The 25,007-nt window shown below is 36.8% G+C and overlaps 2 protein-coding genes and 1 long non-coding RNA gene across 5 annotated transcripts in view; 1 reads left to right on the top strand and 2 right to left on the bottom strand.

Annotated features, from left to right (window-relative positions):
- Nucleotides 1-12,030, top strand: part of ddx11 (DEAD/H (Asp-Glu-Ala-Asp/His) box helicase 11) — a 17,888-nt gene extending 5,858 nt beyond the window's left edge. Inside the window, exons 11-26 of the mRNA XM_079622005.1 lie at nt 442-521; nt 615-656; nt 752-819; nt 1,108-1,146; nt 1,227-1,347; nt 1,625-1,753; nt 1,836-1,948; nt 2,219-2,291; nt 2,379-2,482; nt 9,172-9,321; nt 9,393-9,461; nt 9,899-9,999; nt 10,382-10,466; nt 10,548-10,623; nt 10,892-11,046; nt 11,832-12,030. Of these exons, the coding sequence (XP_079478131.1) occupies nt 442-521; nt 615-656; nt 752-819; nt 1,108-1,146; nt 1,227-1,347; nt 1,625-1,753; nt 1,836-1,948; nt 2,219-2,291; nt 2,379-2,482; nt 9,172-9,321; nt 9,393-9,461; nt 9,899-9,999; nt 10,382-10,466; nt 10,548-10,623; nt 10,892-11,046; nt 11,832-11,867 (1,441 nt within the window). The 3' untranslated portion in view covers nt 11,868-12,030. The remainder of the gene's footprint in view (nt 1-441; nt 522-614; nt 657-751; nt 820-1,107; nt 1,147-1,226; nt 1,348-1,624; nt 1,754-1,835; nt 1,949-2,218; nt 2,292-2,378; nt 2,483-9,171; nt 9,322-9,392; nt 9,462-9,898; nt 10,000-10,381; nt 10,467-10,547; nt 10,624-10,891; nt 11,047-11,831) is intronic.
- On the bottom strand, nt 4,985-6,780 carry LOC307003498. Of its 2 annotated transcripts, none has more exons than XR_013798729.1 (6): nt 6,645-6,780; nt 5,810-5,883; nt 5,588-5,665; nt 5,434-5,511; nt 5,268-5,351; nt 4,985-5,117 (listed from the first exon to the last, which is right to left on the bottom strand). It is a non-coding gene; the product is annotated as an uncharacterized lncRNA (long non-coding RNA). The 2 variants fall into 2 exon arrangements; XR_013798730.1 differs by having other exon boundaries at nt 5,438-5,511.
- Nucleotides 11,989-25,007, bottom strand: wash1 (WAS protein family homolog 1). 2 transcript variants are annotated; one of them, XR_013798728.1, is made up of 12 exons: nt 24,905-25,007; nt 24,076-24,216; nt 19,965-20,076; nt 17,824-17,970; nt 16,902-17,038; nt 16,663-16,798; nt 16,366-16,573; nt 15,976-16,155; nt 15,099-15,257; nt 13,681-13,749; nt 13,350-13,593; nt 11,989-12,586 (listed from the first exon to the last, which is right to left on the bottom strand). XR_013798728.1 is itself a non-coding variant. In XM_079622006.1 (11 exons), the coding sequence occupies exons 1-11, from the start codon at nt 24,910-24,912 to the stop codon at nt 13,448-13,450; spliced, it is 1,443 nt and encodes a 480-aa protein (XP_079478132.1). In that variant the 5' UTR covers nt 24,913-25,007; the 3' UTR covers nt 13,311-13,447. The 2 variants fall into 2 exon arrangements, 1 of the variants encoding a protein (XP_079478132.1); XM_079622006.1 differs by lacking the exon at nt 11,989-12,586 and having other exon boundaries at nt 13,311-13,593.

Genomic DNA, 25,007 nt, shown 5'->3' with positions numbered 1-25,007 from the left:
ACTTTTGAAGAATGCTCGCACACTGAAAATGAATGGGACTAATGCTGTTGAGCACCAAAATGTTTTTTTCTCTTATGCTCACCAAGACTGAATTTATTTGATTAAAAAAATATAGTAAAAAAACAGTATTATTGTGAAATATTATTACAATTGATAAGAACTGCTTTCTATGTATATATATATATTAACTGCAAGTTATTCCTGTGATCCAAAGCTGAATTTTCTGCATCATTACTCCAGTCTTCAGTGTCACATGATCCTTCAGAAATCATTGTAATATGCTAATTTGCTGCTCAGGAAACATTATGCTGTGGAGCAAAAAAAAAAAAAAAAAACACACACAAAAGTACTGAAATTGAAGTAAGATAGAGGAATGTTTTTAAACATCAGATGATATTATCATTATGATTTACTGTACGTTATTGTGTCGGATGGCTGCAGAAGTCGACTGAAGGCGAAAAATCTGATGTACATCAAACAGATCCTCTTTGTGCTGGAGGGGCTTGTGCGAACACTCGGAGGTAAGCTGTGGCTGCATTGTTTTGTTTGTGTATTATCTTGTTCATCTGGTTTTATCTAGCTGCTGATTTATTGCTGTCCTTTCCCGTGAACAGGTAAAGTGGGACAGAATCCGAACACTCAGTACTGCCAAACAGGTAAACAAGCTCAACGTGCATAGAAACTTCTTTCTTTTTCCCACAAAGTATTTTTTATTTATTTCCTTTTGGTTTTGAATTTCTTTACAAAACAGGAAGTGAGCTGCTGACTATCAACGACTTCCTGTTTAAGGCTCAAGTTGATAACATAAACCTTTTTAAGGTATTACTCCAACTCTTCTGTTATTATAGTATTATTTATGTACTATTATAATATTTATTCATATTTAGAATTTTTTTATTTTTAACTCTAGTCATTTTGTTTTTCAGTTATATATTACTATTTTATTTTTTGATTTGTTTCAGTTAACAAAAACAAATTTTAATAGTTTTAGTTAAGAACATCACTGCAACAATTTAATTGGCACATTCTGGAAACAAAAACATATTATTAATAATATTAATTTGACATTGTTATAATTCCTAATGTGGTTTAATCTGTCTTTTGAAGGTTCAGAAATATTTTGAGAAGAGCATGATCAGCCGAAAGGTCAGTACGAGAACACACATGAATTTATTTGAACAAGTCTACATAAACACACACACTGATGATCTGTGTCCTGTGTGTAGCTGTGTGGATTTGTGGAAAAATATGAAGGCAGCGGAGTAAACACACACTCGAAGAGCAAAGAGAACCGTCGTATAGAAGGACTCGGGCGTTTCCTGCAGACGCTTCAGAACAAACCTACAGGTACAATCTGGTCTCAGTGAACATTAGGGTGTGTTCACACTTGTTTGGAGACCGCTGAACTCGGTGCGGAGACTGGTGCGTTCTCGGGTTAGGTTTGGTGTTAAAAGTGACAATGAACGCTAAGCGAACCAGGACTAAATGTATCATTTTCTTTTTTGGTCTGGACCAAAAGAACCAAACTATAAGTGAACACCCCGTTAGTTCCTCATTATACATCCTGGTGTTGGAGGAGAAGCAGCACTCAGGCAATGTCAAACCTGTATTTTTGATGTTCTAGATGTTTTAGAACAGCAGGTGGCAGTAGAGGACAAACCAATCATGGCTTCTCCAATGATGCTGGTTGAAAGTTTCCTGTTTGCCCTCACTAACGCTAACAAAGACGGACGAGTCGTGATACAAAGGCAGGGTTAGTGGAGTATTTGATGATCACCTGCACACAGATACACATGAATTTGTGTCTCACAAATAATTTGCCTTTCTTTCTCCAGCATGTCTTGCCCAGAGCAGTGTGAAGTTTCTCTTGCTGAATGCCGCAGTTCACTTCGCACAGATCGTCCAGGAGTGCAGGGCTGTGATCATCGCCGGGGGAACCATGCAACCCGTCAGTACACACACACACACACACACACACACACACACACACACACACACACACACACACACACACACACACACACACACACACACACACACACACACACACACACACACACACACACACACACACACACACACACACACACACAAACACAGACTATTGGAGACAGTGACACAGCTGTCTCGCTTACATAACCTTTAAACTAACACAAAGATTCTCAGTGTTAGGAATATCACTCTGAAAGCAAGACTGATTTATGGTTATGTTTTGCAGGTTGCTGATTTCAAAGAGCAGCTTCTATTTTCCGCAGGGGTCACAGAAGACCGTATTTTAGAGTTCTCGTGTGGTGAGTTCACGTTATTGTGCTCATTTCTTCTTACCACCCTTTGCAATGTTTCTTATTATGTGTGTAACTATTGCATAACGGCTTCAGGTCATGTCATACCCCCTGAGAACATCCTACCCATAATCCTTTGCGCCGGCCCCTCAGGACAACAGTTGGAGTTCACTTTTCAAACTAGAGACACGCCGCAGATGGTAAAACTTACATGTGCAAACCAAAAATGCCACAGATGGTTGCATGCAAACACAAAAATCGCCTTGTTTTAAATTATGGCCACAAAATACACATAAATATGGTGACCAGGAGGGGACATGTTTGGTTCACTTAGTTTTGTCATAGCCACAAAATAATATAGCCTAGGCCTACAAGAAAACATTTTCATCTATCTCATCCCACAGTTTTTTAAATCCATTCACTGGTGGCTGTTTTAATTTAATATTTTTTATTCATTCTTATTAATACATTTTATTATTATTATTGGTTAGGCCTATCCTTTTATAATTATTGCTATGTAGGCTATAGGGGTGTAACGGTTCAAGTTACTTATGGCTCGGTTTTTATCACTGTTTTAGGGCCACGGTTTCTGTACGGTTCGGTATGTGCTATGTTCAGGGAAAAAAGGACCACTGTCAGATAAAAATAAAGAAAATAAGAACAAATAACCAGACTACAAGCAACAGCACAAATCAAAACAATAGAATAGAGCAAACAAAGATACAAGTAAAATCAAGTGTTTTTCAGGTATCTAACAGTTTTCAGGTATAGAAATTAAATTGTAATTGTATAGTAATTGTTGTTTGACTAACATTAAAAACACACAGCAGGAATATTAGGCTTCTGTCACTTTAAAGGATAATTCCAGTATTTAACACCTTGAGTCTATCCCAGATAGCAATGAGTCGGCGGACCACCGGCGGTGCTCCGGAGGCAGTAGAAGCGTCAGAATGGCGTAATCGCAAACACGTTTGCGGGCGCACCGCTGGCGGCAGCCGCTTTTTAAAAGCGGCAGCCGCCTTCCTACCGCCTTCGTTCCGCGGCCGGCCCGCAGGCCAACCGCCGTTCCGCCACCGTTATACCGAAGGCGGCCCTTCCGCGGCCCGTCGGAGGCAAGCGCTGTTTGAGCGATCTGCCGCCGCTTATTGAATATATATTTTTTATATTTATAGCATGCAGTTTTAACAAGGATAATGATTGATCAAACCAGACAAATTTACATTTGACGTTTTATTTCCACATTTCAAAGTACAGTAACTGTCATTGAAACAAAATTTGTAAGATCACTTAAATATAAATAATAAAATTATATATATATATATATATAGACACGATAAAAAACATGCAGGTTTCCAAATAAATGTTGGTAAAAAAAAAAACAGCCTTGCCAGTAAATTATAGCACTTGCAATAATTGTTAATAATGTAAAGAGGTCAGCTCTAAGATGAAAAGAATTACAGTAAACATTATAACAAGTAATGAGGATATTTGGTACCAAAGAAAGTGCAGGATAGCAAATAAATCAAGATATAACATCACATTTTCAAGCCATTTCTAACAATAGGATAAGTGGTAGCCTAATAATTTAGAGTAAAGCTCTGGACTAGAATATACCATTATAATGGCATTGCTGACCTGGGGCACAAGATTTACACTGTGCTGCAATAAGATCTGTCTCTAGTATCTGTGATAAACAAAACTTGACGTGTATATATACATGTATAAAATGTATATATAAAAATACTAAGGTAAAAACAGTAGTAGAAAAGACCATTATAACTACAATGCTGACCTGAGGCACAAGCATTTGCAAGCTATATTTAACAATAGAATAGTTAAGCACGGTAACAAATGAAATAAGCAGCAAATAGTATTTAAAGTAATTGAGATCCTTGGTAATGCAGGGTCAGGGGGAGAATAAAAAAAATAAAGTTAGTTCCACAGTGAACAGTGTGGATTGGGTGAGTAGTCTGGCGCTTCTTGATGTTACTGACTGCAGGACAACGAAAGAGTTACAGTTGTCAGTGATGCTGGGGTGTCAGTAGTCAGCCTAGGTTTAAGGGGTTGGCTGTGGGTCCCTCTCAGCTGTGCGGCGCCTTTTTCCGCCTTCACGGTCAGATGCTCCTTTCAGGTAACGCGTAACATTAACCTGGACCGCCTCATCAGTGGCATCCTGGGTTGCCGGGTTCTTCCGGATGGCCCCTGTAGAAAATACAGATGTGTCATGCCATTCAAATGGAATAAGGCCATACACATCTACTTAAATATAAAAAAAAAATATTCAACTTACTTTGAACAATGGTCTTCAGGAACAGGTCTCTAAAACATGCTTTATCCCCTACACCAGTCCAGGTTGTATTAATGGAAAGCGGATTAGAGAATATACTCTGAAGCATTCGCCACACTGTTGTCTTTAGGTCCCTCCCACATTAGATAGCCAAAAACCGAAGCTGAAAATCCAAAAAAGTGTTACAAATTACATTTTTCTGAAGCTTCTCATAATTAAATATAAAATGTGACAGGCTGTGGATTCAGACTGTAGAATATGCAGGGTACAATCTTAATTTGACTTTTTAGATTACCCTACGGCGTTATAAACGAAAGCAGCACACTTACAAATCGTTCCTGGAGCTCTTTATCCTGCCTCAAACTATCGTCAAGCAACGCCAAATTTTCCTGGGTGTCTAGGGGGAATAACAGATCCCCTGGCAGAGATAACTCTCCAACAGACACATTGGCACTGAAATGTTGCAGCATAGTGTCCATTTTGTGGTCCATGTGGCACAACATCGCCAAACTCTCCAAGACGTCGCAGCATTAGGGTCTGATCTGCACCTACAGGGGTTCCCGGAATAATAGAATAAAATAGTTAGTCCTGGTCCCTCAACTACTAAACTATGACATTACTATCTAGGTCTACTACATGTACAGGTGGCCCCAGTGGGAATTAAACCAACAACTACAGGTGTTGTTTGCAAGTTGTACCTGATTGCCCAGTGCGAGCAAACGTCTTCAACATTGTCCCAACTTGCTTCACCTGCTCTTGAAGTGAGCCACTGTCATCCGAAGCTACAAATTTAAAGGCATATGATAGTTTTGAACCTACATCACACACAAAAAAGTAAAATTTAAGAAGAGTGGATGTTCTCACCTACTCGTGCATTGCTTTCCCTTAGAGCTTGGTTCTCCTCCCTCAGGGCTCGGTTTTCATTCCGGAGTCTCTGGAAATCTACATAAAAAAATAAAAGGCACTATTTTCAATACTGTTAAAACACTGGCCATTAAGACATAGGCCTAGAATATACCTTCATAGCTGAAAACTTCATGGTGAACACAAGATGCCAGGGGAGTCCAAGGACCAATAACGGAGTGATTACTTTCCCCTATTGATAATCATTGACGTAAAAATATGTTCGAAGTTATTGCATACATTTAATGAATTGGACTTAAATGTAACACTTAGTTTAGCGCAAAATCCTTCTCCTTTTGGCCCAGCAACTAGACATTGTGACTAACGAAGCATTTACCTTTAAAGCCAAAACGATTGTCCAACAGTAGGTCTCATGGGTGAAGATAACCAGTTATGCTCTGGTCAAGGTATCTGCAAGAAAATGTGAACAAAGCCGCATTGTTAACGTTAGGAATATACAGTAGCTATGCTGTGGGAGACAAAACTGATCAGCCAAACGTGGAACAGTGAAATTGTTAAAAAATAAAATGTATTCATTGAGTGTACGTTAGTGATTAAAGTGAAAACAGAATTGTCCTCAAACATAAAAAGTACAGAATTAGAAATCACAATAGCCTTAAATCCAGTACAGTAACACACAGCACAACACTTGCTAGCCACTGTAGCTACACGGTGAACTGAACTAGCCGCATATTTGTTCGGACAAAAAAATAAATTAAAAACACCTATATACATCATTCTGTTTTGTTAGAAAACACCAGAAGTTAAACTTAGTCTTTCTATATGTAAAATAGTAAAATTTCTACGTGTACTAGGCTAGCAACATTGCTTAACCTCAACAAAAGTTAAAAAACAGCATGTGCTAGCTAACACTTGCTAGCACCTCTAGCTAACGTTACTGGACTAGCAGCATTGTTCAGGCAAACAAAATAATTTAAATTACCTATACATCGTTATTTTTTATAAGAAAACACCAAAAGTTAAACTTAGATGCAACTTTAAAGCTTTGGCCACCTAACGTTACTGTAGCTAGTTATATTTCTACATGTAACGTTACTAGCAACATTGCGTAAACAAGGCTGAACAAAGATGACGTTACAGATTTTAAATATATAAACTAAAAACAATGTAAACATGCTATTGCGTTACACAAAAAGGAAACATGTACTTACTTAAACGATGGTAGTCGATGACTTTGCTAGTTAGCAAACTGCAGGCTGTAACGTAGTAAATACTGACAGTAACTCGCGATTGAGCGGCGACCTTCTTCTTCTTCTTCTTCTTCTTCTTCTTCTTCTTCTTCTTTCCAATTTTACGGCGGTTGGCATCCAGCTTTTTGGTGCGAGCGGCGACCTGCTGCGAATGTGCTCGGGAGGGGCTAGCCTCAGTGGCTCCAGTGCGTCATCGACAGTAGGGGCGGGGCGGGGCCAGGAGCTATTTCACAAAACTATCAGCGCAGCTCTGAAGCCAGAGGAGAATTTAGAGTTTTTCCTTCCTTCAGGTCAAAACAGGGTTTTGATATTACCATGGTTGCACTTGCAAATGAATACAAATATATCAAGTAGGCCATACCTTTGGCCATGTTGCAGATGTATTTCACTGTTCACTGATTAGTCAGGCATTGGTAAAAAGTCTAACTTCATCAATTTATTCTGCTAAATTGTTCATACCATGAATGAAATATCTATTTTAAACCTAATCAGAATCAGAAAGTTATTTATTGCAAGTAAGTAAGTAACTTAAGTTTTACAAAATGAATTATTTTTGGTTTATTGGTGCATGTCTCAATTGTGCATAAATCAAAGAAATGTAAACAATTTTCACCTAAGAGCATAAAATAATTTGATATATTTTACATATAATCACTTCAGAGTTTCAACGTCATTTAAATGTAATTTCCTAAACCTTACCTTATGGAATCAAGAGTCAGGATTTAAACCCTAATGGCTTTGGAGCAAAAAAAAAAAAAAGCTATAATTTAGGCTATTATGATTTTATAATCGCTTCAAATGTGAAAAGTAGTTAAAATGCTGTCAGTTCCACTAACTCCCAACATGCGTTTGCAACATGGCTGGTCGATTTGAGAGTAGAAATCTGTATTTCAAAGCGGCTTGCCGCCAGCTGGCCGCGGTCCATTAGACGGAGGCAACCGCCAGAGAAAATGAAGCAGTCGGCCCGCCGGCTATTCGGCGGCGGCATCTCGCATAAAATGGGAGTGACGTATTCGGCGGCAAACGTTGTATCCCCGCCAGCGAGACGCACCTATAGCCGACAGCTTAGGGCCGGCGGCAAAAAGAAGCCGTGTGGATATTTTTTGCTATCTGGGATATTGTAGTTTGTTTTGGATGAACAAGAGTGGTGGACAATATTTTTTTGACAATGGTTCCTCTCTCGAGTTTTTGACTTTAATAGAATTGGCCATGGACCCATTTAACATTGGAGTCAATGGGCATGTCCGAAAATGTCATTAAAACAGCCAATAATGTTCGTTTACAAAACTGTTAAACTCACCGAGTGGTTAGTGGTATATTGGTTGATGATTATAAACAATATATCGTCGCAATATATGATTCCAATCCGTTTATTTTGCTATAGTGGAACTATTTTTTCAGACACTTCACAACTGTGTAACTTCCGCTCAATATTTGAATCTGAAGCGTTAGCACACTCCCGACCACTTGATGGCGATAACCGATGTTTATGTCTCGCAGGACACTCACGGTCACAGTCGAGTTCAACTTCATATTACAAGTAACAATTAATGAAGGTTTTGTTTGTTTATTTCGCTTACTCTCCCGGAGCACAGTTGCTCTGCTCGCTAGCCTTATGAGAAACGGAAGCGAGCAAAAAGACTACATCGACCAAATGTAAACAGCCCCCTTTCCGTTTCCGGTAGCGCATTTATATTAACGAGCACTCAGTCCTTCAACAGAATTCAATGGGATTTTACAAAATGACGAATAAAACACGACAGAAACTGTATTTCGCAACACTTTTTGTTTCTGGAACATCAACTAACACCACTAATCACTCGGTGAGTTGCACAGTTTTGAAAACGAATGTTAAAGGTTTTTTTAATGACATTTTCGGACATGACCATTGACTCCAATGTTAAATGGGTCCATGGCCAATTCTATTATAGTCAAAAACTCGAGAGAAGGAACCATTGTCAAAAAAATGTTGTCCACCACTCTTGTTCATCCAAAACAAACTACAATATAGACTCAAGGTGTTAAATACCGGAATTATCCTTTAAGACATAATGTACAAATCCAAAATACTGACTGACAAACAAGATTTGTAATTTGAATAGATTTAAAAGACTTGAGATTAATACATTTTTTTTTTTTTACATGTTTTGTCGTGGCCAAGACAAAACTAAGAAAACCGAACATGTCTTCTATGGTCAGTGTTGGGGGGATTACAAGAAACGTGTAATCGTAATCTGATTACTTCAAGTAATGCAAAAGTAACGCAATGCATGACTTTCCATAAAATTAACTATGTAACGTAATAAGTTACCTTTTTAGGGAGTAATGCAATATTGTAACGCATTACTCTAAAAAGTAACTTTCCCCAACATTGGTTATGATTTCATTTTCAAACAAAAAAATTCTGTATAATCAATGATAGATTGAAAAAACAGGGAAATAACAAAAATATGTTCAGCATGATCTTTATACCCGTTTCCTATATCAGATGGAGGAGACGGGCCGTGTTCTATCAAACCTCTGTAACATAGTGCCGGGGGGCGTGGTCTGTTTCTTCCCCTCCTACGAATATGAGAAGAGGATTCTGGGACACTGGGAGAGCACTGGTGTCCTCCAGCGGCTGCAGTCTAAGAAGAAGGTACACAAACGGCAACACTACCATGCAAAGTCCGTTTATGCTCGAGTTAAGATGCTCTCTGTGTGTTTCAGATTTTCCAGGAGCCGAAAAAAGCCAGTCAGGTTGAGCAAGTGCTCACTGACTATTCCAAGTGTATACAGGTGTGTTAGTATGTGAATATCACTATACTTATATTACACGCAGACAATACTGTCATCTATTTAAACAGATCTATTTATAGCTACAGTAAATGTTATTTTAGTCAAGTCTCATATAGCACTTTATATACAATACAGATTGTTTCAAAAGCAGCATCACGTGAATTAACAGGAAAATAAGAGTTTTATGGTAAAATTCATCAGTTAAGAAATCAATCAAATTTTATCTGAAAAAGACAATAGTGTCATTATTCAGCCGTTTCATTCAATGTTGTTTCCATTTAGTTCAATAACTGTCAATGTTGGTGCGGGTTCAAATTTGGTTCTCATCCGATAGTAACAGTGCAGTAAAATCGATAATATTGATGCATATTAATTGTCTTTCAAACCATTTTTATAGTGTGTTTTTTTATAGTGTAAAATGTTTTTTATTCATGCAGCGCTGCAGTAATGCCGGAAGTGGCCAGACGGGGGCGCTGCTATTCTCTGTAGTCGGAGGGAAAATGAGTGAAGGAATCAACTTCTCTGATGACCTGGGCAGGTGTGTACTAGCACTATGTTCCAATAGCATACCACACTATTGCAGTATGTCTTCACCTTATTTTATACGTCATATACACAACATGAATGGCTTTTCTTCGAAAATTCATATTACGACTTTTTTTTTCATGTTCTACGTTTTTTTTTCCACGTTTCTAAAACGTTTTATTTTGGTTACATTATTTGTTACATTTTCGGTTTATTTTTATTTATTGTTTTTCAAATGCAAAATGCAATTCTATGAAAATGTCTGTTTGCTACAAGGCAGTACATTAAAAATGATTGAACATAGAAATGAGGCCTACGCCAAATATCTTCTATGAAAGCATGTTCTTATTTAATCGTTAAATGAAACCGCTTTTTGCATTTGTGGATGTGTTTAGATGTATCGTTATGGTTGGAATGCCGTATCCCAACATAAAGTCGCCAGAGCTGCAGGAGAAGATGGCTTACCTGGACAAGCACATGGTGAGACGTCCTACGGGATGGTGCAGATGTGAACTCTCTAAATCAAATCGGCCATTCATAACTCTCTCCCTTCTGTTTCAGCCTCACGTTAGTGGTAAAAGTCCCGGGAAGGCTTTGGTTGAGGGTCTGTGCATGAAAGCTGTCAATCAATCTATTGGTGGGTGGAGCCACATACTCAAGACCTCCTGTGATTCAATGCTGTGTATCAAAAAGGGCAAACTAATGCAGTTTGTTTAAACACATTGTCTGAACTAAGAATAGCATACTAGCTTAGTACATGTAATATTTCTCCCATATAAGACTAGTATGCTAGTATTTTATTAACAATTCAAGATATTAATCTAAGTTTTGAAGATGTTTAGTAGCTGATAAAGCAGAGTAAGGCACAATCGAACACATTTGTTTCTGACTTCCTACCCCTCCAGGTCGTGCGATCCGTCATCGTGGCGATTACGCATGCATAGCGTTGTGCGACCATCGGTACGCCCGATCAGGCACGCTGCAGAAACTTCCCCAATGGATTCGTTCCAGCACGCACACGCACACAACGTTTGGTCCCGCCTTCGCCAGCGTCAGGAGGGTGAGCATACTGCATATTGTGGAAGGTTGCGGGTTCGATTCCTAACCCCCAATTTGTGTGTAAAAATGTCTTAACTTTTGCCATTTGTTTTAACAAATGCTTAAAAAAATGCAGTTGATATCACCACGTCATATTGGAAATGGAAGGTCAAGTCTGGGATTGCAATGTGGGACACCATGTGCTCTGTTTTTACTGTAGCTCATCCAGGAACTGTGTACAGTATGCATCAGGGATGCGATTTTTCCATATTTATATGGATTTCTGTATTTTACCGGCTTTAGGTTTTCCATCAAAAATAAAAACAAAAGACAGACAGTTGAACGCAAAGATAGTTATAACAAGACAGTCATAAATATAAGTATTGCTATTTTACTGTTATTATTATTCAATATTCTTATTTTATTTTACAGTACAATATTAGTAATATATTTCTTTGATTTGTTAAATTTGTACAATTTAAATAAATATATATTTTTTTAAATACTAATATTTTTATTATTATTATTATATAGTCATATTGAATAGATGAATTTGTCTGATCACTTGCCTCATGCATACTACATTGAGCGTTATTTCTAAATTAGCAGGTAGGATGTCAATCTCGTAGAGTGCGATAGACAGGATTGAGTGTCTCTCCAGCTGTGCGCTGTTTTAATGAGACAGACGTTCTCCAGCTGTGCTCTCTGTAAGCACGTCTGTTCTAATGACAGGAAGCGGAGGACGACAGGATGAGAAGGGTTTGTTAGCAGTATGCTCTCCGTCTGATCCTTTATTTGATTCCGCAGTTTTTCCTGGAGAAGCGACAGAGCCCGCCACTCTGAGGCCATCGACTCGACAGCGTGTAAAAGTACTCCGGTGCGTCCTGCATTATGAATGTTTGTTTGATTACTCTGGCCTTGTGAATTATTGAGTTCTGCCACTTCTGTCCTCGATTTTTTTTTTGGTTCAGTTCTTGACTTTTATTGAAATAAAGCTCATTTTTACAAAAACAAAACAAAATGTGAAGCCAACAGACTGGTTCATTCATATGGGCTAAAACAATCATAGTAGATTAGAGTTTATTCTTCTGTACTAAAGCTGCAAATGTTTTAGTGCATGTAAAACAGTTTTTATATACATTCTTTTCTTCTTTAATGGAATATAATTCACCATCAACTTCATTGTCACCTTGATTTGAATGTGTATGAGAAGTGAAAAATGATCATCAAAACGTGTGATTAAGTATTAAAGTCAACATAAAACAACCATGATGTCAGATTTCTGAGTGAAACTGGTTAACATTAACCAATTGCTTGTGTGGCCTAACGACATCAGATGAAAAGGAAAGTCATTTCAGAACTAGAGGAACTTTATGAAATATATAAATATATAAGGATTAATTTCCACTGTTGAATTTAGATGTCATGTTGACTTTCATAATATAATCTTTCTGGCTCTAAGGGTTTTAATGACATTTAGAACACATCTTCTCATACTTTTGTTCATTCACTGACCTTGAGGTTACAAAACAAGTGACAAAATGTCTCACTTTAAAGGAACACTCCACTTTTTTTGGAAATAGGCTCATTTTCCAACTCCCCTAGAGTTAAACAGTTGAGTTTTGCCTTTTTTGAATCCATTCAGCCGATCTCCGGGTCTGGCGGTAGCACTTTTAGCATAGCTTAGCATAGATCATTGAATCTGATTAGACCGTTAGCATCTCTCTCAAAAAAAATGACCAAAGAGTTTCGATATTTTTCCTATTTAAAACTTGACTTCTGTAGTTACATCGTGTATTAAGACCGACAGAAAATAAAAAGTTGCTATGCCAATATGACTAGGAACTATACTCTCTTTCCTGCATAATATCAAGTAACTGTGCTGCCTTATCATGTGTGCAGCAGGCACAATGATATTAGCGTCTGAAAATAGTCCCCAGCTTCCAATGTGACCAGCACTAAGTTTGTAATATCACTGCGCCTGCTGGTACGGCAGCAGAGTTCCTTGATATTACGCAGGAATGATAGTATAGTTCCTAGTCATATTGGCCTATAAAATCGCAACTTATTATTTTCTGTCGGTCTTAGTACACGATGTAACTGCAGAAGTCAAGTTTTAAATAGGAAAAATATCGAAACTCTTTGGTCATTTTTTTGAGAGAGATGCTAACGGTTTAATCAGATTCAATAATCTATGCTAAAAGTGCTACCGCCAGACCCGGAGATCGGCTGAATGGATTCGAAAACGTTAAAACTCAACTGTTTAACTCTAGGGGAGTTGGAAAATGAGCCTATTTCAAAAAAAGTGGAGTGTTCCTTTAATACTCCATAGCTCTCCTTGGAGAGACAATATTTGCAGACTCTTGTCTTTGAGGATTTCAACTCCTGACTTGAGTTTCCCACTCAACTCTGGGTCGCCATGGTTACGCCTCCCAATCATCCTCATCATCTGCGGCCGGTTGCTGCGGCGCTGGAAGGGGCGGGATCACATCTGACATCCTGGCGAACGCTCCGCCAGAGCTGGCAGGTGCTTCAGAGTCTCCAGGCCCTGGAATCTTGCCAGAGATACCTGTCAAATATTCACAAGGGAGAAACAAGCATCAGCCTGCATGAAAACACAGACATTGAGGCACTAAAATTAAGGTTTCAAACGCACCTTTCCTGCGCAACGCCAATTTATTGAAGAGGTCCGACATCAGGTCTCCACCGCTGACCGCTGCACCAACTGGAAAAAAGATGATTGCTAGTTTAAGTGATGGAAAAAATTAGCTTTTTCTATAAATGTTACATTACAGGACTTCAGAAGATTTTCTTTTTAAGAACTTAAGACTTGGTGACTGTAAAGACACTCATGTTACAAAATATTTATTTCAAATAAATTATGTTCTTTTAAATTATGTAAACTTTCTATTCAAAGGATCCTGGAAAATATATTAATCCTGAAAATACTTTCCACAAAATATTAAGCAGCACAACTATTTCCAACACTGATAATAATAAATGTTTATTGAGCAACAAATCAGCATATTAGAATGATTTATGAAGGATCATGTGACACTGAATACTGGAGTAATTATGCTGGAAATTTAGCTGACATTACATTCAAAAAATATATTAAAATATAAAAAAATTAATAATATTACTGTTTTCATGTCATTTTGGTCAAATAAATGCAGCCTTGGTGAGCATAAGAGACCTTTTGAAAAACAAATCTGACCACCCACAAACCTTTGAACAGTAGTATATATTAAGTCACGGATCACTTTTATTGTGCTTTTTTGACCTTTTCAGAGACTCATTAACTTTCACTGAAACAAAAATAGCAGAGCGAATCTTTACTGCTAAGCATCTTTTCTTTTGTGTTCCTCAAAAGAAAGAAAAGCAGTTTCCAAAGAATGCCTGTTATTTTCTGCAGCAAACAGTCCATATTTCAGGAGCATAACAAGTAGTAAAGAATATTCAATTATGTTCTCTCAAATCTCAACTGTGGCATTTATTCTCAACCAAGTCCTAAATCATTAGTAATTACCTCTCAGAGATGACTAATTCAAAAGACCACATAGTTTATCCAATGACACTACATCAATGAAGAACTTGTCTTAAATATCTGAGACTTTGTGAGTCAAGAGCCAGTCGATTTCAGAGCAAATGTCAAGCAGATTTAAAAAGGCTTAATAGGGCAGATTTAATGAAAGTAAATTTCTCTTTTGACCTTTCCAAATACCACAGCGCACTTCCTTACATCAGTGATGCTGAAACAATGAATTCCTCGTTTTAAAAGAAGAATACTCTTGTACACTTATTATATTGATCTTGCTAATTAATTGCAAGTACAGTTTTACATATATTCTGGGTGGTTGCCAGGATGTGATTACTCGGTTGTTTCTCACTGACCCAAGTCTGTGCATATGGCTTGGGAGCCATAGGATTTTTCATGCTCGCCTTAGCAAACACTACTAACAAGTTCTTATTCTAATAACAGTTTAGCTAATGTTAACACCCTCTAATTGCCCCTGTTTGACAGTATGCACGGCCTGCTTTTAGCACAGAGTGTAAACACTGGTGGCGTCTGACCTTGCTCTTGTTCCTTCTGTTTCTTCTTCTCCATCTTGCGGCCCTTCACGTTGCGGAGGTTTGCTTTGCCGATCCCGCCGGCGTTTCGGATCGACTCCAGCAGGCTTGCTCGCCCGTCCGACGGCTTTACCACCTCAGTAGGGGCGCCTTTCATCACAGCTTGTAAACACAAACACAAAAGAATGTGTTTGACATACACTACCATATATTTTTTAAAGAAATTAATACTTTTATTCAGCAAGGATGCATTCAATTGATGAAAAGTGACAGTAAAGGCTTATAATGTGAGATTTATTTCAAATAAATGCTGTTCTTTTGAACTTCATCAAAAAATCCTGGAAAAAAAAAGTTTCCACCAAAATATTAAGCAGCACAACTGTTTTCAACATTGATGATAATAAGAAATGCAGCAAATCAGCATATTAGAGTGATTTTTGAAGGATCATGTGACACTGAAGACTGGAGTAATGATGCTGAAAATTCAGCTTTGCCATCACAGGAATGAATTACATTTTAAAATATAATAACATAGCAAACAGTTGTTTGAAATTGTAATAATATTTGACAATATTACTGTAATTTTGATCAAATAAATGCAGTCTTGGTGATAAGAAACCTTGTTCAAAAAGATAAAAAAAAAAAAAAAAACATTAAATGGTAGTGTATGGACAAAAAATATATTTTTTTTTTGTTTGTGAGCAGAAGGCAGAAATATAAAAGTCATGTTTCAAATAAGTTCCCTTCAACCATCTTTGCAGTCTAAAATAAGTTACAAGGAAGTAGACCAATAGCAATTCAATATTGCTATCACATCATCACAGTCGGTTTGCCTCACAAGCAATAACAATAAAATGACCAAAAATACAATGAATCTTACTTGTGGGAGTGGCTTGGCTTGATGTGACAGCAGTGTATTCTGGTGTGATAGGTGGAGGCGGGGGTGGAGGTGGCGGGGCTGGAGAAGCTCCAGGGGGCGGGGCCAATACGTGGGTTGGCTCTGGTGGAGGAGGGGGTGGAGGCGGCGGAGGGGGCGGAGCCTCAAGTCTAAAATGAGAGTCTTAAAAAAAAAAAACATTAAAAAAACATTTTTTGACTATGAAAGAAAAACATAGGCGTCACGTTATTCGTCTTTATTCATTTTTTATAAATATAAATAATATAAAAATATAAACAATAATATAAAACATTTATATAATTTTATTTCCCCTTATAATATGACCTCTTTAAGTTTAAAATCTGTCATTAAAGAATGTTAATATGATCCCACCGGATCCACTAGATTCATCATGCTCTGTGCCAAACGAGGGAAGTTCAGGGATGCTGTTGCTGGCAGGAACGGATGGTGCGAACCCTGGGCCGAGGTCAGCGCTGTACATGAGGTCATCGGCGATGCCGGGTAGGTCAGGCAGGTAAGACGGCACATCGATCTCCGGCACTTGCCCCAGGTCTGGCACATAGAAATAATTCTCTGCGGTCTGAGAAGAAAGCGGGAAAGAGACATCAGCTAAGCTTGCATCCTGTTGTCAGTTTATTGCCTTATTATAGGTGTGACTGAACAGCTCACCTGTCTTTCAAGCTGCTCTCTCTTGGTGATCGACAGCGGTGCATCAAACGGTTTATCTTCCTTTTCCGTCTCTAACGCGGTGTGTGTTTTAGTTACAGCGCCCGCCAGAGGGTCAAGAAACACATATTTCTTATAGCTGAAAATAAACAAACACACATAGCGATGATTATATGAGCGTTAATAAGGTTGCATCGCCTGTGCAGCATTCAGTCAATATGTGTAGGTGTGTGTGTACTCACAGGTTCTCCGTTGTGTTGAACAGCAATAAGGAGCTGACTGAGTTGACATTTCTCGGCAGACTTCCCAAACCCTCCGCGGTCTCATCCTCAGAGTGCTTCTTAGTGTTTACACACACTGGCAAATACATCAACTTCTCCTATGAAACACATTTGTTGGTCATTTCATGAATCATTTGAACATAAATTTGTGTTGAGCGTTTTACACTGTAATTTGACATTACAAACATAACGCTCAAGGTTCGTGAAACTACGAGGAGCTTCTTAAAAAGAGAATTTAATGCTGAATTTAACAACTGTTAAAATCTGTATTTCAAAATTATTTTTTATTTAATATTTTATTGATTTATTTAATTACATTTTAAAACATGAATTAGGTTTGAAATATTTCAATTAATATTTTAATTTAAAAAGTAATTGAACAATTTATTATTTTAAAACAAATTAAAATAAACTTAAAGGTCTGAAAATTCTCGTCCGAAATTTTACTTGTAAATGTCATAAAAATCACAGCAACAGAGTTCATATAGTAATATTATAATATTAATTCTGGTACCATGATTTTTGGAAATAAATCACTTTTTAAATGTACAAATAAATAGACATTCAATAGACATTTAAAACATATTCAATTCACGTTTTAATATGTTGTTAAATAAAACAGTCAAATATAAATAAATAAATAAATAAATAAAAAGACTAAATATAGTTCACTTCCTCTCTCTATGTCAGATTTTTGTTGCTGTTGAAAACTCTATTAAATTATACAAGGGAAATAATTATGAACTGCAGACTTTAAGTCTTTACAATAATGCATTACAATCTAAAAGTATATATATAAAAAATAAATAAAGACAAAATGCTATATATTCTGCAAAGTGAGCATGACAGGAAGTCATTGTCATGTTTGTCAAAATCTTTTCACCTGCAAGGACTTGTCATCCAGTGGGCGGAGTTTGCTCTGAACTTTAAAGCGAGGCCGCTTTTGGGACGCGGGATCAACTGCACCCGTAAAGATGGAAGAATAATCCTGCAGTTTTTCTGGAGCGGGGTATTTGGCACTGGAGAACACCTACACAAACACATCAAACATATAACCACTCAGACATTTAAAGTGCCCCTATTATGATTTTTTAAATATTACCTTTCATGCAGTGTGTAATAAGGCTCTTTGTGAATGTAGAATGTAAAATGTAAAGTTTTGAAGATCACGATCAGTTTTAAAGATGAGTTCAAAAATATTCAAAAATAAAACTTAATTATTCTTAAATAAGCTTTATTTTATTCATATAAACAATGTTTTTGTTGTTGTAATTTTCACTGTTTTAACCATTTGTCAGGGTTCTGTCACTTCGGTCTGTTTACTCTTGGTTTGGTGACAGAGCTCTGACACTCCTATCATCTCGTCATTGTGAGCATGTTGTCATGTTTGTTTCTCTCTGCCATGTGCTCTCCTGTTTACTGTCTTAACCAGCCCCACTTGTTACCTGATTATAGGTTCAGTTGCCCCACCTCCTTGTTCGCTCCCCTATTTATTCTCAGTCTTGTGCCGTTGTCGGACGGTAATTGGTAATTGTTTCTCATGTGAACGTCTCTAAAAATAAATTATTTATTGATGGTGGAGGAGTGAGTTTTGCAATCCCACGAACGAACGCGCTGCTCACGTGGTCAGTCGCATGATTGTCTGCTGTAAATCAAATGTCACATACTTGGAATAATACGAAAACATTCATATTATATATAAGTGTATTATATATATAATTCATATAAGTGCTAGACGCACTTACGGTATATTCGAAATGGTTTTTATATCCATTTTTTTTATATCCAGTTTTACATTTTATCTGAAAAGGATGTCATTTTAAAAATATGGAAATGAGCGGAAACAAGATAATGCAGCCTCTTATTTACATGAGGTAAAAAAAAGCTGCTTGCGTTGTATTTTTAATGTTGTGTATAACAGCCTACATATTTTAAAATGTTATCATATATTGCTGCCACAATAACGGCCCCTTTCAAATGTTTACGTGCTTTGTTAGATTTTGCTGTATTTGGCCCAGCGGTTGTTTGGGTGGCTCGAAATGTATTCGATTTCTCTAATACATAAAATAAGTACGTTTAACCAGAAATTGTGTGGGGGAGGGATCATTTATTGAAGGTTTGTAGTGTAGCAGTCCTTCAGCAGCGATGTTAGCATGTCGTCGTTCAATAATCTTAACGTGACAGAACTTTAAATATGAAGATAAAAGGGCTATATTCAATAGAAAACTGTTAGGACTTCACACGAGAGATTGATCTACACTGCAATTTACTCCCATCAGACCCATCAGTTTCTATGGGCCATTCATCTGTATGGGCCATTTGGTTCACCCCTTTACAGACACAGATCGAGTTGACTGCATCTGAGGCACGGTCACAATGTAAATGCTTCTGACTAAAGATGACTGAAAATTGCTTTTTTCTCTTTCTCCTTTTTGTCCGCTGAGGTGGAGCTGTGATGAAATATTGTTCTTGTAAATACTTCCCAGCATTTCAGTAATAAAAGTGTACATCGTACGTACGGTGCTCGGCAGTGATCAAAAAGGATTTAAACAGTGAATTTTGAAGTGATCTCTTCTTGTAAACTCAGAGATGTGGATTCGGACGGCAATTAAATCACCACACGACCTTGGTGTTTGTCAAGAAACAGTAGGTCATTTGACCGGGGATTTTTACCCGGTACTGGGAGAAAAACTAACACACACCTTACAACCCCATGAGAAACAATTACCGTCCGAATAGGGCTATACACCGTGTGCCATGTGTGCTATTCTGTTGCCAGCCTTGCCTTGTGCTCAAGCCCTACTCTACCTGCGTGCTGGGTGTCTTGCTGTTTTTTTTTTCTCTAAGAGGTAGTTTTAGTCTGTCTTTGGTTTAATTTCGAAATAAAGAACACTGAAGTGCATCTCTGCATTTGGGTCCTAACTTTCTACACCAACGCTGACACCATTAGCCTACATGTATGCATATTCACATGCTGTGTGACTGACTGTCAGGTTTTCTGCGTGTCTGAATCCTCTGCATCACCTTTGTGGCTTTCTTGCTTCCTTTGATCTTCTGGACTCTGGCCTGAGCCAGTTTGATCCGGTCTGTGACGGTCTGAAGGTGTACACGGTTCTTCTCCACGCTCTGAGACACCCTGTCAAAGCCAAACCAAGTCAAAAAAAATGTCTGCAGAATACAGGTGGACATATTTAGATCAGAACTTCGCCTGTGTAACCTGGAATTCAATTCTGAACTAATTTGTTGTTGATTGAAACTGTTTTGCAATGAATCCGCTTTAAACCAGTATGTTTGACTGATGTTTAACTATTTGTACGTTCAACACTGATCATAAATATATTCTGTTTATCAAGTATTTTTGAGTGAATCTATGTAAATACTGCATTAAGTAAAAATTATTAGGTATTAAAATAAAAATTATAAAAAAATATATTTTGTGTCTTTAATTTGCTATAAGCGGTAAGGTACAAGTCCATTGTTAATTAATAAAACAGTATATATGTTATATAAATATAAACAGTACACACTACCGTTTAAAAGTTTGGAGTTTGGAATGATTTTTAAAGAAATGAACACTTATCAAGCATGCTTAAAAAGACTTTTCTAATGTTGTTTTATGATGTTATAGTTTTATTATGTAAAGGAATTCTATTTCAAATAAATGCTGTTCTTTTGAACTTTCTATTATTCAAAGAAAAAAATGTATCATTGTTTCCACGAATATATTAATGTTTAATTTTAAATAGTATTATTTAAATTTTACTATTTTAACTGTATTTTTGATCAGATTAATGCAGCCTCAGTGAACATAAAAAAGTATTCTTAAAAAAAGTAATAATAGTAATTGTATATATATATATATATATATATATATATATACACACACACACATAGTATATATTAAGGCGGTCAAAACAATTTATCATGATTAATCACATTTAAATGTCATGATTATCTTTTGTTTATATAATTTGTATATATATTATACATATATATATATATATATATATATATATAGAGAGAGAGAGAGAGAGAGAGAGAGAGAGAGAGAGAGAGAGAGAGAGAGAGGGGAGAGAGAGGGAGGGAGAGATTACATGTGCACGCACACACACACACACACACACACACACATATATAAAGTGTATATACATATATTTAAATATATATGTAAATATAATATATATATATATATATATATATATATATATATATATATATATATATATATATATATATATATACACACACATTGTATAAACAAAAACTTTTATGTTAGATGCAATTAATCGATTTACTGGCCACTATGGCCTTTATAAATCAGCATTGGCCACTGAAAAATCTCAGTTCACAGTCTATCTTAAATTTTGCATAAAATTCTGCAGCAACCAGGACGAAAGCGAAACTTTGCAGCAAACTTCTCCAAACAACGGTCTGAATGACAAGCCAAGCAAACGGTGTACTGCAGCATGCTATTGCTATGCAGACAAAACAGCACCTATACTCTGACCTTCTGGCTCTATGACAATGCCAGCTGTCACGGCCTTTTTATTACACCTATTGTAACTCACTGACCACAACTCTTCCGTTTGTCTACACTTCTTCTGTGGACAAACATCACAAATGGAAAAAAGATCCCCCGATTGCATAAGGTAGCTACAGTACGCCAGCCTGAAAACAAACAAAAATGCAGCAGGAATGTGAGCATAATTGTGCATGTGTACAGTCCTATCATCACTACTAAGTGTGCTCTTCTGTAGCCTATGGCACTACATGCTGTCTGAAAAGACCCTCCATTAGAAAAGGAGGGAAAATGACAGAAGAATGACTGAAAGAGAGGGGGGAAGGAGAGGCTTAATGGAGCTGACCTAGAAACGCACTGCTTCACCACACACACACAAATATGTTCCCTGGACCCCTACGTGCCATGTTGTCATGGTAACGCTGTGGATGGTTTTCCAGCCTGTTCAGCTGGAATTAGCATATTTGAGCACTCACTCCCTCACAACTGTGCCTCATGCAAAACACACACCTTTCATTGTATTTATCTCCTTTGTTTTTTTCACACGGTCTAAACACACTCTCTCCCTCAATAGCCAGGCGCAACAATAAGGATGGCCCGGGGCCAGTGTGAGGGAGTTTTGGGCCCGTTGACGGAGCTGTCACTTACTTTATAGGACCAATGCTGTGTTTTCACTACATCTTATGTTTGTTGATCATGTACGTGTTTTTTTGCCTTGCACTCATAAACATTTGCTCTGCATTATGCACTGAAATGTTGTTCCTTCTAGAGTTATCTAGCTGGTCAACATACAAGATTTTGATGAACCCGTTCCAACAAAACTGTATGAAGTGATAGTTTCCATCGCATTTTTTGTCGCACTACCATTCAAAAGTTAAGGGTCCATAAGATTCTTTTTTAAAAGCTTTTAAAAGAAGTCTCTTATGCTCACCAAGGCTGAATGCATTTGATTTATTCAAAAAATACAGTAAAACCAGTCATAATGTGAAATATTAAAATAATTGTAATAATATTTCACAATACTGCGATGCAAAGCTGAATTTTCAGCATCACTACTCCAGTCTTCAGTGTCACATGATCCTTCAGAAATCATTCTAATATGCTGATTTGCTGCTCAAGAAACATTTATTATTATTATCAGTTGAAAACAGTAGTGCTGCTTCATATTTTTGTGGAAATCATGATACATTTTTTTTCCTCATGATTCTTTGAATAGAAAGACATTTTCTGTAACAAATGTCTTTACTGTCACTTTTGATCAGTTTAATGCATCATTGATTAATAAAAGTATTATTTCTATTTATTTATTATGTATTTATTTATTATTTGTATATAATGTCCAGCTATTAAACATTAACCAATAAATTAATTATAGTATTTTTTTTGTAAATAACTTAAAATGATATGAGAAATTTTTTTTTTTGTCATATAAAATACGTTGCTAAAATAAATGTATTTTTAGCAAAAAATATTTCGGTAACACTTTAGTTTAGGGTCTTATTCTCACTATTAACTAGTTGCTTATTAGCAAGTGTAGCACTAGTATATTAACTGTTTATTAGTACGTATTAGTACACATATTAATGCCTTATTCTGCATGACCATATTCTACATCCCTTAATCCTACCCAATACCTAAACTTAATAACGACCTTACTAATAAATAAGCAGTAATTAGGAGTTTATTTGTGGAAAAAGTAGTAGGTAATAGTTAGTTAATAGTGATAATTGGACCCTAAACTAAAGTGTGACCAATTTTTTTCATAAAATCTATATTTATTTTTTGTAGCTGTGCCAGTGAAAATGTTATTAACTTGTGCGCAAAACTGGAATATTGCCTAAAACATTTGCGAAAAATGCAGTGTTTCCATCCCATTTGTTCAAGAGAACAAAATCGTCCCTTCCTGGGAAATTTGCACAACATATCTGTAATAAAAATGTAAGTTTCCAAGGTGGTCTTTTTTCGTACATCATAAAGTCCATTCCCCTAAAACCTAAAAGATCCAAAAAATGTCAGAAATGCATCTTAAATCGAGCGGTCTAATCCAAATCCAAGACTTCTGAAGAGACATGACGGCTTTATATGATGAACATATTAACAAACGTGCATATACTGAAGTAAACACGGACATTCAATGAAAGTTTATGGAGTTTTAGTGACATTACTACATTAAAATACTATATATAATGTTCAGTATAATGTATAATAATGCCATGGGGAATATTTGTGGGTCCTGATAATAATAAAATAATAAAAAATATTATTTTAATAATAATAAAGTAATAATAATAAATAAATAAAAAGTTTTGCTTTAAAATATTGTGATCGTAAAGTATCGTGATTTGTATCGAGTCATGACATGAGTGTATCGCTGCACCCCTAATTGATGCGCATTTTGGTGTTTCCATCTAGTGATTTTCTTAACGCGATATCCCAAAATGTGCATAAAAATAGGAGGATGGAAACATAGCTAATGTTGAAAAACTATGAAAAAACTTATTGTTGAGCGACCCAAAAAAGTAGCCTTCAATGTTTGCGTGTATCCTTGATCTTTTGCATCTCTGATCTGCAGAAAAACACTCTACTACGACTGAATGTGTATAAATCTATGTTTACCTAGTAAAGATGTCTGTTGATATAGTTTCCAGGTATTGTAATGCATCAGTGATCTGATGGACAGCCTCTTCCCTCCTCAGGTCTGGCTGGATGAGGGGTACAGAGTACACCTGTCCCTCCAGGTAACGTTTCTGAGTCATCCTACACACACAGATACACACCAATGAATCATTCAATCCGTGTTAAAAATGTTGCTGAACCACACTTATATATATACACACAGAGACACATAAACTTTAAATATGGTGTTATATTTTGCCATGGCAGTAGCTAAATTGATATGTTGAGTTACAGGTATACACTCCATACTATATGCTACTGAACGTTGGCACCCCACAAAACTATTTTTGTTGCAATGGACAATGGATAGGAATGCAAATTTAATATCCTCTGGGATTTGTGTTTTTCGTCCCCTTTCATCACAGTTACATGGGTCACGTATCTAGATCCAATCTAGAAGACTCTAATCTAGTACAGCAGCAACATGTAACCCTGATCCAGCCTTAACAGAAACAAACCCAGAGGCTTAACCAAATGAAAGTCACATGATGACTCGGACACAGGGTTAGATAAAGTCGAACAAACAGTGTTATGCTGTATGTCGCAATACAAACCCATTAATAAGAGTGTATAATAAAAATATGTAAATTATCTATTTAAAAAAATCTGCTGATTTCGACAAGGATTCTCATTAGATCTACACAACGCAGTCTTCCTCCTGCTATCTCCGGTGGAGAAAACATAGCGGCAAGAAACTCAAAGGGATGCCTATAAGATGTCTATGAAATATTGCTATAAAAATAAATGCAAGTACAAGGGAACACTGTACCTGACCATTTATGTATCAAAAGCACAAACATTCAGAAGCTTGTAGGCGCTCGTAGTCTGTCAGGATCAAAACTTCCGCACTCCCAGATCACGTGACGCCTGAC

Source organism: Phoxinus phoxinus (genome assembly GCF_949152265.1).
Source record: "Phoxinus phoxinus genome assembly, chromosome: 8".
Classification (NCBI taxonomy): Eukaryota; Metazoa; Chordata; class Actinopteri; order Cypriniformes; family Leuciscidae; genus Phoxinus; species Phoxinus phoxinus.
The sequence above is the reverse complement of the archived record's forward strand: the minus strand, read 5'-3'. Positions and strand labels throughout refer to the sequence as shown.